The following is a 15062-nucleotide window of genomic DNA, read 5'->3' as shown; positions in this document are numbered from 1 at the left end:
GCTGGAATGACATATTAAAAGCTCTGAATAGAAAACTTTATAATCATAACCATAATTGATATATCCAGATCTTATTCGATATATATATATATATATATATATATATATATATATATATATATATATATATATAGTAAGACTTATGCTGAAATGTATGTACCTATGTATTGAATATTGTTCATATTTGTATGTTTCCCAGTATAATCACATATAGTCATTCATGTCAAATATGTACCAATGAGTGTGCGACGATACCTGGTTTTGTACATGGTCTTCTATTTTTATTTTGTGTATTATTTTCTTTTTACTCTGCCTTATTTTGTTTTAAATATTTTTTAAAATATTTTTTTTACATATTTTTTCACATAGCCGATTAGAAAAACTGAGGACTAGATGGCAGATGGGTCAGCCATGACCAAATGTGTTATCCTCGTTAAAGATAGTTTATTATTATTATTATTATTATTATTATTACATTTATTGTTTCCTTTACTGAAGTAGATAAAATTGGCAGGACAAGCTAAAGAAGCGATATTTTTATTTTTTTTTCTTATAAATTTACAGCTCTTAAAGTTAAGCAAGCGACAGTTTTACTTATTTACTTATAAATGTACAACCTATAAAACAAACTGATCTTAAATTATTGTCGCCATATATTTATATTCGAAAACAGATTATGTTAAACGATTCAGAAGCTCTGCACAGTAATGTAAAATGGGGATATTTAAATAAAGAATTATTGTCAAGAATAGGAGTTAATGAAGTTGTTTAGAGTAAGGCTATCAAAGAATTTTATCCAAAGCTGGATGGATCTAATCTTTACATCGACAACATCAATTCCTTGAAAAATAGAAATGCAGTTGCTAACTTTATAACATGATATCACACTCTCGAAGCTGAAGCAGGTAGACAGGCGAGATTGTATAAACTATTTTGATAAACTTTGTTCTATTTGTTCTTTTTGTAACCTTTTCAAGATAAATACAATTTTGTACTGAATATAAGACCCAGATATTACATAAAACATGTTTGAATTTATAGAAAGTATGAATATCCAGAATAATATAATTCCTAATAATTCTGACACACATATTTATAAAGCTTTGATTATCAGAAATAGAGTTGTATATTCAGATATTTATAGTTATTCTGACTGACTATTGCTTAAACACGAATATGAATTACGTCACGTTTGCTTTGTCTGTATAGTATGCCTAAAAAATGTAGATATATCTTTCGCCCTCCGGAGATATTGTGAGTTAGGTTGCTTATTTCATTTGCGTTGATCTACATCTGAATGCATCTCCTTATTAGCTTCCTGCTATGTTCTCTATATTTTGTTCACTGTAGACGATGCTAATTTGTTTCTTTTATTTTACTATACGTCATTCAGTTCACTTAATTGAAAACATGTATGCACACAGTCCGTTTGGGCAATTAGCATGAATAAAGAGTCTTTTCTTTCCTGTTTATCTGTACCATTCTGTTATTCTCAACATTTCATACTATTCGTCACCTGGTTATTCATGTCATAATCTGCACTGCTTTTCTCAGCAAATACATGTTTTAGGTAAATGTGTAATTCAATATGAAAAAAAAATAAAATTGTCTGAAAATTTGGATAAGAAATGAAAGTTTATTCCATGTATTATCCATATTCCCACTCTTTCTATGGCAGTTCGTGAGATATCAAAGGCCACTAATCGTACTGACCATATCCTTTGCTCTGGCAGTACTACTGTATTTGTTATTTTACATTTGAGATTCAAAACGCTATAATTCTTTAGTCTGCGAAAGCATCAATTAATCCATCACACAATGAATCGTTCTTTTCCGTGTGAGACGTAAACATATGACGGTAGGACGTGTCATATTTAAACAACAATCAGTAATATCACTAACGCCTAGTTTGGGTACACCTGCTGTATTTGCGATATAAATTTCACCAGAATGGTTTACGAGTTTGCTTAATAGTGACCAGCAAAAAGACCCTGAGGCATTTATCAGTCTCTCTGTTTTCAATGCACATATTTCTTATCTCAAACGAATTAAAAGGCCAAATCAAGGACAGATGCAGTTTTTAAGGGTGGATTCTGTAGATTTAATTCAGGAAACTATTTTATTGTGGAATTTAAATTATACTGCTTTGCAAAATTAATAAATTGTCATAAATTTCAATATCAATTTTCGTGATGTGAGTCATGTACAGGGGCAGTATATTGCTTTTATATTTCTAGAAAACAAAGTCATGGATTATTTTCTTTTCAACATATGAAGCTGGTAACGTTGTAGTTGATAATTATAAACATAGATAAATCTTGAATGAGTTTATGTTAACAACACTTAATTATTCAATTTTATAATTTATACATTTTCTGGCCTATTAGATTCAATTTCCAGCAATCCTTACGTTTTAGATTGTGCCACATACCAATAATAATAATAATAATAATAATAATAATAATAATAATAATAATAATAAAATAATAATAAATCAAAAAGAATTACCTGTTCTTGTTACATTGAGCGATGTCTTACAGCTGCTCAAACGATAGAAGAATATGAGTGATGCATTTGTATTAGGGACATAATTAAGAATGCTGAATGCTTATCGCCGAATAATTTTTTTTCGAAACAAAGCACATCTAAAGATACTACGAAAAACTCGGAATGCCATTGGGTTCAACTTTTTATCCCTTTGTAGTACTGAAAAGAATGTTAATGTGTTATTCTTAATGAACGACTGCCGAATGTTAATGTCAGAGCTGGACGACGGAATTGGACTCTTAAATGTGCTTCTAATTAAAAGATATGAAATGAAGATGGTGTGTCGCACTTTCTCTGATTAATCTACTTTTCGCAGGAATGAAGAGGGACAAAATTATATGAAGGCAGTATCCAATACATATGCCAGAGTGACACAGCTTATCCGTGTTACCTGAAGATATTATTTTCTCATTACTATACAAATGTGATACTCTTTATCCGTGTTGCCTGAAGATATTATTCTCTCATTATTATACCTGTGTGATACTCTTTATCCGTGTTGCCTGAAGATATTATTCTCTCATTATTATACCTGTGTGATACTCCTTATCCGTGTTACCTGAAGATATTATTCTCTCATTATTATACCTGTGTGATACTTTTTACCCGTGTTACCGTAAGATATTATTCTCTCATTATTATGCCTGTGTAATACTGTTTACCAGTGTTACCTGAAAATATTATTCTCTCATTTTTATGCCTGTGTAATACTGTTTACCCGTGTTACCTGAAGATATTATTATCTCATTATTATACATGTGTAATACTGTTTACCCGTGTTACCTGAAGATATTATTCTCTCATTATTATGCCGGTGTAATACTGTTTACCCGTGTTACATGAAGATATTATTATTTCATTATTATACATGTGTGATAATGTTTACCCGTGTTACCTGAAGATATAATTCTCTTATTATTATGCCTGTGTGATACTGTTTACCCGTGTTACCTGAAGATATTATTCTCTCATAATTATGTATGTGTGGCAATATTTGCTTGAGGATAGTAATATCTCATTTATGCCCGTGTGACACATTTTACCCATGTTACGTGACGAAGATATTTTCTCACAATCCTGCATGTATATGACTTTGTTGTCAATATAGAGCAATGACAGGGAATATTTCCATCTTTCATTACTTTACTGCTATCATTCATCACATGACCTTTTAATGGAATTTGAGTTTACAGAAAGTTGCAGAATTCACCGATTTTCATCATTATTGCAACATTCTTTCATAAAATATACATAAATTATTCCACATTTACATATAATAAAAAAACAAGCCGATGTTGAAGTTAATGTCCAGCTTACAGGAAATTTGCACTCATTTACAGATACAAGTTCTGCTATCTGGATTCAAGTCAAGAATGATGTTGTCGTTGTAATTTCCCATTGAAATTAATGTTTCATTATTTTTTTATATAAAAGAAAATCAATTCTGTATCAAAGTTTAAATCAGATCCCTATATCATTATATTTGTCATTGTCGTTAAATCTTAGAGATAAGTGTGGACTTTATTTTTGAACTGTTCCCGTTTGTAACATTATGTGCACACATTCGGTCGTTGCGTATCCATTAAATCTACGGCCTCATCACTGTTTTTGGACGCAGATATTTGTTCAACTACATTGCATCAGTGTTCAGAATTAACCGTGCTGATTATGTGCAATACGCCATTTTTATTTAGACCCATATTTTTCGTACAGAAATGTAAAAAATTATCCTTTAATATTCCTAATTCTTGGATATGAAAATTAAATATTTCTCCGAAACAGATCTTTGCGTCAGACACGAGGCAAAACCTCTAAAATTTTCATATCCTACAACGATGCATCAAATATATGCTAGTGGGGTGCGCCCGACGACTCAAACTGAGATTATCTTGCCTATGAACAAAAAAATGGTCATTTCCTTGGCATCATACTGTGGCTTACCTGCCATTCTGAAAATAACGAAAGCATTTTGCAAAAGAATTAGAGAAGACAAAAAACAACATATACCCTTGTTAGGGACGGTAAAATCTCACCCCTCGTGCCAGACATTGTATGGGCAGATTCTTTATCCAACGCAAGTGCATGTGACGGAATCTTGTTGTTGTTTTAAATTCAAAGACCATTCTTTGCTCTTATCCATTGTTTCTGTGTTACTGTGATCTAATTAAGAATGCACCATACTGTTCTTTCTTGATAAGCATTTTGCATAACTTCGTTTCGTTTTTCTTACATAATATTAATAATGTATCATTACTGTAAAGCCCATATATTAATCTTTGGACTTAATTGATCACACACACACACACACACACACACGCGCGCGCGCGCGTACACTGGAATATATTTCAGCTGGTAAAATCAATGGCATTTTAGTGTGATCCCACGCAATGACAAGCCTTTCTGAGGTACACGTTAGCCTTCTTCGCCTTTGTAATGAAACACCGTCAGACATCCTGTTTTCCTCCTGTGCTGCCATTTCTTAATTTACAACGGGCATCATTCCTACTGCGCTTCCACTTAGCATCGGACATTTCTTCACATGATGTTAAAAGTTTGGTACAATTAGTCCTGTTTGCAAGAGCACGTAATAATACACCATAGTAATCAAATAATGATTTATATATGAAATCAGACATCCCTTGTTAGACCTTGCTGAATTGCATCTTGCTAATAATACCTTATTCAAAACTGAATAAAAAAGATCATATTGAAAGTAATAAAATAAAAATATCAAATGAAAAAGTAAAACTATTTCACTGTGTACAGATTTCTCTGCATCCAAAGCAAATGAAATGACGAAAAACTTGGTCCCGTTTGTGAAATGATATTATGACCAATGGATTTAAAACTTGTTGCAACTAAACACGCTGTAAACCAAATCAATGAACACTTCAGGTAAAACTTACAACATTTTCTTCGAAATGAAATGTATATAACGCCTGAATGTTAGACTTATAAAAATGGTACTATCAGATGCCTTGCTTGGCACTTAGCATTAAGAGTTTAGTGTTAGGATTGGTCGGCCTGGTGTTAGTAAAATGTGGCTTGGTGGGACATGGTGCAAAATGTCTGCGGCATTGTGCCCCAGTGCTAGACATCACTATAAACTGCCACAATGCAGACATTGAAGCGATATAACTGTAAAAGTCATAAAGCTACATTAAAAATCTAAAAATCACACACAACAACATTTAGCATTTCCAGAGAATTGACAAGTTAAATAAAGAACGAACTCCAGTTTCAGTGAATATTTAATCAAACTTTAAAGGGGATGTTAATGGAAATGCAGTTACGTACAAGTAAAACCAACTATTATCTTAAATTGGAAATATTTAATCAAACTTTAAAGGGGATGTTAATGGAAATGCAGTTACGTACAAGTAAAACCAACTATTATCTTATATTGGGAACATTTAATCATTCCTGAGGTAATTTTAACATAACTATCTCCATATATTGCATGTAAAACACATAGTTGTTGCCACTTCTGTGTGCATCCAAACATGAACAGCAACCTTCAACTAGAGCACTGGCTTCTAGCTTCCTTTGCCGTTTCTCAAAATTGAATGACATATGAGATTATCTGTGGTCTTTCATATTCGTTGTTAATCCGAATAGAAAATAAATGGGGAGCATCTTCCTCTCAGAACAAATTAAATCAATTCTTGAATCAACGCATCTGCCTACGAACATTTTGTCGTTTACCTTTAGGGCTCAAGTCACCGTAATGTAAGAAGCACTGTCATACAGGAAGTCGTTCGGAAACTCCATTTTTTGACCGATCAGATTATATAATATCAGTCAATTGCACGAACTATCTGTTTACCTATAATATCATGGCTGCTAAAACCTCCTAGTGATGTTTCAATGGAAAATTGTACACTGTTTATTTTAAGCATCGCTCACACACACAGATAGTCCGGCTTATAATGTACATTATCCATAAACTAACGTATATGAGACAGACTACCGGTGTACAGCGTATTGTTCAAGTAAACAAAATACAGTCATGTACAGTGTCTATGTACATTAGTTGGCTCAGTGTGTGTCTAATATTTCCGATGAAGTTTCAAACAATACTACGTAGAAGAAAAATAAATTGATATATCAATTATCAGTCAGATTGCAGAGTTAATGCCTAGACTTTTTGCATTTGTATTTTCAAATGATTGTTTGGGATGTTTCTAATTTAAACATGTTCAAATCCTAATTTGAGAAGTAAAGCATTTTTTATTTAAAAAATCCAAATCGAGAAGGACACTCGTGCATGAAACGTTTATGCTCAAAACATAATCGCTCACCTTCAACTTCCTACTAATATTAAGGAAAAGTAAAAAAAAGTTCTTATTTATTTCAAGAACATTTAATAAAAGAATTATTTAATTCTGGTACTTTGTATGTAATTCATCTATACAAATGAGACTGTATGACTTGCCCTAATTGAATTCGGATTAAATTTTGTGTTTTTACTTTAAACAGGATTGTGTAATGCCTAGCTAGCCGCCTCTAGTTGCCGGTTATGTCGATACCTTACGATTTGTGTTGAATCGATGACGTACGAATGAAGATGGGTGATGCTGTTTAATTAAATAATCTCGATATTAGAGTCCGTTATAAGGAGCATTTCATTCTTGTTAAAAAAAACGCCAAAGTAAGTAGATAAAAGATGCTGTCGAATACACTCCTTAAAACGCATCCTAGGTTTGATACAATAGTTCGCCGCAGGATAGTTTCTTTCAACATCGAGGAACCGCAGTGGCTCATTAGTTAGCGTCCCAGACTCGCGACCAAAAGGGTACGGTTTGAAATGTCCTAAGGTCAGCTTGGGTTAGTTACCATGTTGTGTCCTTGGGCAAGGCATGCATTCCAACTGCATCATTACTAAATAACCTACTTGTGCTGCTTTGCTGTAAACATAAAATAATTCTTTCAACGCTGTAGCTTTTCGAGTAAAACACGTTTTTGGCACACACACACACACACACAAACACACATACACACACACACACATATATATATATATATATATATATATATATATATATATATATATATATATATATATATATATATATATATATATATATATATATATATATATATATATACATACACAGAACGTCTTATTTTATAATGTTTACTCTCATCAATAGAGATAGATGAATCAGAAATATTGCCCTAATTTACAAAGAAAGGAATCATATAATGAAAAATGTACTGCCTTTCGTGGTTTTTATTAATACTGTACAAGGAACAAGACAAAATAAATAAGCAACGAAATACAATGATACTATATATATATATATATATATATATATATATATATATATATATATATATATATATATATATATATATATATATATATATATATGTGTGTGTGTGTGTGTGTGTGTGTGTGTGTTTTAACTGAGTACAGAGACATATTGGACCTGAGGTTACATGGCGCAAAATTCCCGGGCTTGCGAAGGTATTGTAAGTCACATGAACAATAGCCCAATATCTTTTAATACTAGGTCAATAACCTTTGTATCATGTACTTAGAACCAATCATATTAATCAGCTTATGCTATAGGAATAACGCAAGTGAAACGAACAATTATTTCACCGTTTTACTGAATATTTTGTTTGTAGTTCACTATATGAACGAAATCTGAACACACGCAGTAATACACGCTACATGATTGCTATTGAGGCGCGCGCGTACGTTCTCACTCAGCAGGGAACGAAATTAAGTTTGTTAAAATGCATGGAATGTTGTGTAGAAAAGGAAAACCAAACAAGGATTGATACGAAGAAAAAAATGACGCAATACATGAATGAATGTTGTAGATACAATTAAGACACAATGGTCCAGAAGATTTCGCCTAAGGTTATCTTTGTGATTGTCCCAATAATCATGTCATGGTGGCGGGTAAATTTGAAAATACAGTGGGCGTTATAATTGTTGTATTGTGATACATTGCTCATCTCAAAAATAATAAATAAATAATAAAAAACCTCAATAATGCCTCATAACAAAGATATATGTTAATTGTCGAGTTGTTTGTATTTCATTAAACTCATAGAACATGATTAAACAATGCTATTTAGAATGAATAGAAGTTCACTGTGTACTTGCAAATTAAATTGCTGACTGATAAATTGAATCAAAAGTCAGTTTGACCGACTCTCTCTCTCTCTCTCTCTCCCTCGTACTAATTGCAACAACTACCAATCACTAGCCGTAGACTTGAATATGTTTATAAATCATATTTATACTTTGTTTTCTTTTCTGTTTCCACTTAAAATTTAAACCTTTGGATGAATTTCTTATTTTATTTATTTAATTTAGAAAATAAATATCATCGTTTGTTTGAAATGTAATATGTCCATCTGAGTCATAACGTGTTCTGTGTTCCACGTTTCCGTGACAATTTTTATTTAGCGGCAGGCTGAAATAGTTTATTAAATGTAGGTATGTGATGACCATATAAGAAAAGCGATGATTTATTTCTTACTTAAGTTGATCCAAGCTCTAACCTCATCGTGACCATTGAAGGATTCCCGGCTTTAGCATCTCCTCTAGCTGGTGCAGGCATTTTCGACGTTTTATTCTTAAAAGCTGATTTCACAGGATACGAGGGTAACATGGAAGTATTGCTGTAAACTAGGTCAGGAATGTGACATCAACTTTAGGCGAGCGACAAACAAAAGAGACTAAAATCAACTAAACATTTACAAGGATGCAGTATCAGTTCGTGCTTGGTCCATTTTAACTTTAAACTTATGTTCCTCTTTACTTCTTTATTCACTTTAAAAAGCTTGCCCCTCAGGCAATCGATAAGGCATAAGGTAAGCAGTCAGCGGGTCATTGACCCCCGCCCCCCCCCCCCCCCCCGATTTAGAAAGCATTGCCAGGAGTATGCTAATTCTTCGATAACTGACGAATTGCACCTGATGTTAAAAATATAAATGTACAAAAAGGGATCAATAAATATTGTCTTTACAATTTGTAACGATATAAATGTGATAGCTATTTAGTACACTATATCTTATTTTTATCTTTTGGCCTAATACAATACACAAACTTAGCTTTCAGTGTTTCTCATTGTAACAAAACGTTAAATATGAAAACGAAAGAAAATACATATAAGATAATCCGAGCTAGAACAAAAATGTCTTTATTAAAAGCCGTGTTAAAGTTGAGCTAATACATACATACATACATACATACATACATACATACATACATACACACACATATATATACATACATGCATACATACATACATATATACATACATACATACATACATACATACATACATACATACATACATACATACATACATACATGCATACATACATACATACATACATACATACATACATACATACATACATACTCGTTTGATATCTGCATTTCACACAAAATCAACAGATTTGTTGCAGCCTTTTCCATCTGTCATTAGCTCAGAACCAGTAGCATCACTTTTGATGACGTCGGAACGCACACCCGGAATATGTTTAGTATTTTTGTGAACTATTCTGCATAGCTTAGGATGAGCTATTTTCGCATTGCTTCCTAATTTATAAGTTCGTTTCTGTGCGCCGGAAACATTGCGAGAAAAGTAAACTTTTTTAACCTGCCTTGTTGCACCATTTTTTAGCACAATACCGCGAGGGACGTTTTTTTCTGGTGAATGATTTTTCCGGCATGAGCTGTTTTGCCCCTCAAATGCTGAATCTCCTTTTTGGCTGAGCATGTAAGATCCATGTTTGCTGTTGCTCCGCCGTGATCCCTTGCATCGAAGTATGGTCTCTTTGAACGCTTGTTGATATCTTTTGGACATCACGTTGTAAAGAATCGGGTTCACTGTGGAACCGACAAAGTAAAGAACACCTGAAGAAAGAATACAAGTATAATGTTTTGGTCCTAAATGGAAGGAAAGAGAAAACATCCCGACCAAGAAAAGGAGTGTTTTGAATAACCGAGAGATTATAAGAATACATTAAGTTAGAGAAAGGGGATGGCATATGATATTCATGTGATAATATCGATGCCATCAAAAATAAATTATTGAAGAATATTTCTCTTCTGTATAGTAGTATCCCGTGTATAATATATACAAAGAGAGGTAAAGATATAATACTAGTACTCTACTGTTCGCGCTTTGCATAGGGTTTAATTTTTAAAGAAAAAGTATTTCTCAGGTTTTCCTTACTGTTTATTCGGTCCGTTAAAAATACATGTTATAATTTAGATATTGCTAAAAGAACTTTTAACTTCCTTTATTTTGGTGTACGATTAATAGTTGTGATTTGGGTTATAGAAAATACAGCTAGGTCTTACTAAAGACTGTGATAATTTTCACATCCTAGACTACAAAAGTAAGTTGTAAAAATGAGGTGCCGATAAGATTTGTTTTTACTTTTGATATACTTTATTATTCATTCATTGCACGTTCAGAAGATGGTATTGCTTACTCTGGCAAAATTCGTTTTCCCCATTTTAATAACTGCAAAAGTAAGTATACTTTGGACTAGTTCAGGCTGATTTATCGATGACACGGGAGCAACTTGTTTTGGTTAGCTATGTGCCTAATTCGTGTGCAGTTTCCACACAATATCTTAAGAAAATTCATCCACAGTATATGAAAGTAGCATAAACATATGCCAACATTCTCTCCATTGTGCATGTTGCAAATGCAAATAATTTCAACTTATACCTGTTACTCTCGCAGAAGTTTTTAATATCTGTTGAGCGAAACGAAAACAAACAAAATACAAAATATATACACGGTTTTAAGAAAATAACGCAAAATCACTTTTAAAAGCTTCATTTTTAAACATTTAAGAATGACACTTAAACAGTTGCATTTTCATCATCACAATGAGAATAAAATGTGGCAAACGAGCTGTATAAGTAATCATCATGGAACTAAATTGGCAATAATAATCTAAGCAACGACAAGAATGCGGCGATTGCTATGCTAAACTGTACCCATGGCTGATTCGATTGCACTTTGAACCACTTTGATATTTGTCGGCTTTGTGTTTGTTTCCTCAATAGTTTGATGATGATGATGATGATGATGATGATGATGACGCTGATTATGTCAGTTTTTATTGTAATCCTAAGGATGACAGTATTTCCTGCTGATGTGTTTGCTGTAGTCGACTTTAATTGTGATGTTGTTAATGTTGGTGATTGAGATGGCGATGAAGACGGTTGCGATAACGAAAGTCAACTGTGATAAACGTTACCTGATATGTAGAAGAGACTGCTTTGAAAGTCAAACAGTGCTGGTGTCCACTTTTTGTTGTAAACAGTCAGCAGTCTTTGAGCATGATAAGGGGCCCAGCAAATAAAGAACGCCACCACAACTGCCACTGTAATGACATAAATATACTGAATGTTACCTATATATATGTAAATAATTATTGATAATTGGTCAACATATACAATTCATACAGACAAAAGCGAGCACCATACGCGCCTTCTTCAAAACATAACATTACTTAAAGACAGACTCATCGAAGAGCTTGGAATCTGGAATCAATTGTAATTTTAATAATTGAAACGAACGATGTCCATTTACGGTCATGTAAACGAATTTTAATTGAATCTGACTACTTGAAGGCCAAAGGTCATAATTCTGCAAATGTATATACTTTACATTTAGTCTAATCATTGCGAGGTGCATTAAAAAATTATTTATAAAACTAAACGCTATTATCTACATATGGAGAAACAAATAATTGTAGAAAACGTTATTTTAAAATTGTACATCTGACCAGATTCCATTTTTAATGAGCAAGTTTTAGAATCCGGACAGATTATATTCTGATGGACATACTGATGTATCAGGAAGCAGGCGATTAAACGGTAATATATAATTTCCAAATTATTTCCCCCTCACCAACAACTTAGAGATAATCGAGCCTTTTCTCTGGCATTAACGACAACATAGCGCAACGACAGTATACTTACAAAAAAGTGAATGCAGGTTTTTGTAGGCTCTTGTATATATTATCATTAATTAGAGCAACTGTTATTGAAAGGATATTGTCAAGTGTTTTTATACTTTCTGCATGTACTAATTCCTACCTCACTTTATATAAAACTGAGAGTATTTGTTTATTTATTAGTTTCATTTATACAGGATTATCAGTTACTCTGTCAAAGATATAAAAAAAACAGCGTGTGTGTGTGTGTGTGTGTGTGTGTGTGTGTTCGAGGCAAAGAAAACGTGGGCTGCATTTTGCCCTTCCCGAATAGAGAATATTATAAATAAAATGCCTTCCTAAAATGTATTGGGTAAGAAAGCTTTTCAATTTAAAGTAAGCCCCATCTTTTCACTTGGTATTTGGACATGAACGGACACAGCGAAGTGCATGTGAACTCGCATCTTGGTTAGACAAATACAGATCAAACAACACTAAAATTAATTGTAAAGATAAACTAATTCATTACCATATTATTCCAGCGTTTGCATTCCTCGTACACATATTAAAAGTGATTTATTTCCTACCTAAATGCAAGTCCCAAATTAAAGTGACAACACAACATGTTACAGTGAAGACCTATCCTTGTACATCACAGACTACCGATTTGTAAGGGAAGTTAACAGAAGAGCCGGCGTGGTGACGTATTCTTGTACATTTGCCGATTTCCAATTTAAAGGAAGCTAACAGAAGAGACTGATTGGTGACGCAACTCATTCTATTTCGGGAATCGTCCAAAGATAACAAATTATTCGTGAAATTGATATACAAGGATAGATATCTTTTTTAAGGCTAGAAAAATTATCTGCTTCAACTGGAAAATGAAAACGCTTGAATATTCAATTTTATAATTGGCTTATGTCCCTTAGAAAACTTATGTATATCAAGATTATATTTCATTTGGAAATTACTTCTGGAGTCAACATATACAGTTTGATGCAGATATACGAGAAAATTAAGCAAGATTTTATATTATATAAATTTTGTATCTCCGCTGATGAGGCTTTTGGTGACTTTTTATTGGCTTTCCGACTTTGGTTACAAGAAAAATGCAATATTGCTCAAGCAGTATGATTTTGCATTTGGTATTTATAAATGGATTGTAAATCACATATTAATTTATGTGATAGGTTAGATATCGGGCAATCACTAATGACAGACTTACAATATTGTAAATTTGGCAAGCGATAAATAATGAATTTTATTAATTCATGCCTTTTTAAAATGTCCAAAATGTGTATATTTCATCATCGAAATTTGTTCATAAGTTCAACATCAATCAATCGATTGCACACGTCTATCAGAGCAGAATAATACATTTCTCTAACCTGTTCTGAACACCATTAGACCTTTACAACTGTCCAAGTATTACATCTAATTGTATTTATGTGTCTACTGCTCAAGTATTACATCTAATTCTGTTCATGTGTCTAACACTAAATAGATGTAGCAAAGTCCATTTGTCTTTAATAACTGGAAAATAGTATAATTACATAAATCCAGTCGTCTGCTACTTGTCCTATTTGAAAACGAAGAACCACCTCATTACCCTGACAAGAACAATTCAAGCAAAAATGCATCATGAAACAACTTAATCAAGATAAAGAAGAAAGTCATGTAAAATCAGACTTTTTCAATTAAATTTTGGCACACTTCCTATATTTGACGCAACAACTTAACGACATGTCAACTCACATAGCAATGAGATGCATTAAATCGTGATTATTTATGAATCGGCGCAGCGGACAAAAGTTGGTCCAGTAGGGAAAGCAGACGCTTGAATTTTGATGTTTAGTGTTGAGAATTTTAAATTTCATGTGCCGAATCAAAGTGTTTGTGTTGAAAGTTCCATTTTCTTTTGCTCTGAAAGTTCCGTTTTCTATAAATTACACAGCCGTGCTTGAAAATTCCATTTCCTATGCCGAGTTTCTAGCTTTCATTTGTTGAACTACACAACGGTGGCTAAAGGTTCACTGTGCTATACAGAATTGTTATGTTCATATATTGCAATGATACATATGTGGTAAATGTTACTTAAAAGTGACATGCACGTGAACAATTACAAATAATAGCGAGATCACGATATCGAATATTAAGGAGTATCATTTGTTTATTCAGTAATATTGTATGCATTTACAGTGTGAACCCTGCCAGTCACAGGTCAAGAATTACAATGAATTTGCTGTCTGGAGAGCGCTCTCGTGACAGGGCGGCATTATTTATAAATATGAAAGTAGTCCGGTGATTGTTTCGGATGACAATCTGTAATACAATGAAATATGTGCTGACAGTAGTCTGACTAATTTGTATTTGAAGAGCTGCCAGCCAATATCACTATTTATAAATATTACGCTGTATGAATGAATACATCGTACGTATATAACCTGATTCACAAATATTACGCTACGCTGCATAAATCAGTACATCTTACGTATAACAAATGATTCATAATATTACGCTGCATGAATGAAAACATCGTACGTATATAATATGATTCATAAATATTACGCTGCATGAATGAATAC

The 15062-nt window shown here is 32.8% G+C and overlaps 1 protein-coding gene across 1 annotated transcript in view; it reads right to left on the bottom strand.

Moving 5' to 3' along the window:
• Nucleotides 1–9523: 9523 nt before the first annotated feature.
• Nucleotides 9524–15062, bottom strand: part of LOC149786294 (pyrokinin-1 receptor-like) — a 141205-nt gene continuing 135666 nt past the window's right edge. Inside the window, exons 3-4 of the mRNA XM_089978173.1 lie at nt 11797–11922; nt 9524–10432 (exon numbers count right to left, since the gene is read on the bottom strand). Of these exons, the coding sequence (XP_089834299.1) occupies nt 9954–10432; nt 11797–11922 (605 nt within the window). The 3' untranslated portion in view covers nt 9524–9953. The remainder of the gene's footprint in view (nt 10433–11796; nt 11923–15062) is intronic.

Source organism: Sinohyriopsis cumingii, chromosome 12, assembly GCF_028554795.1.
Source record: "Sinohyriopsis cumingii isolate HCF-2022 chromosome 12, ASM2855479v2, whole genome shotgun sequence".
Classification (NCBI taxonomy): Eukaryota; Metazoa; Mollusca; class Bivalvia; order Unionida; family Unionidae; genus Sinohyriopsis; species Sinohyriopsis cumingii.
Note: the sequence above shows the minus strand (reverse complement) of the source record. Positions and strands in the feature narration are given on the sequence as shown.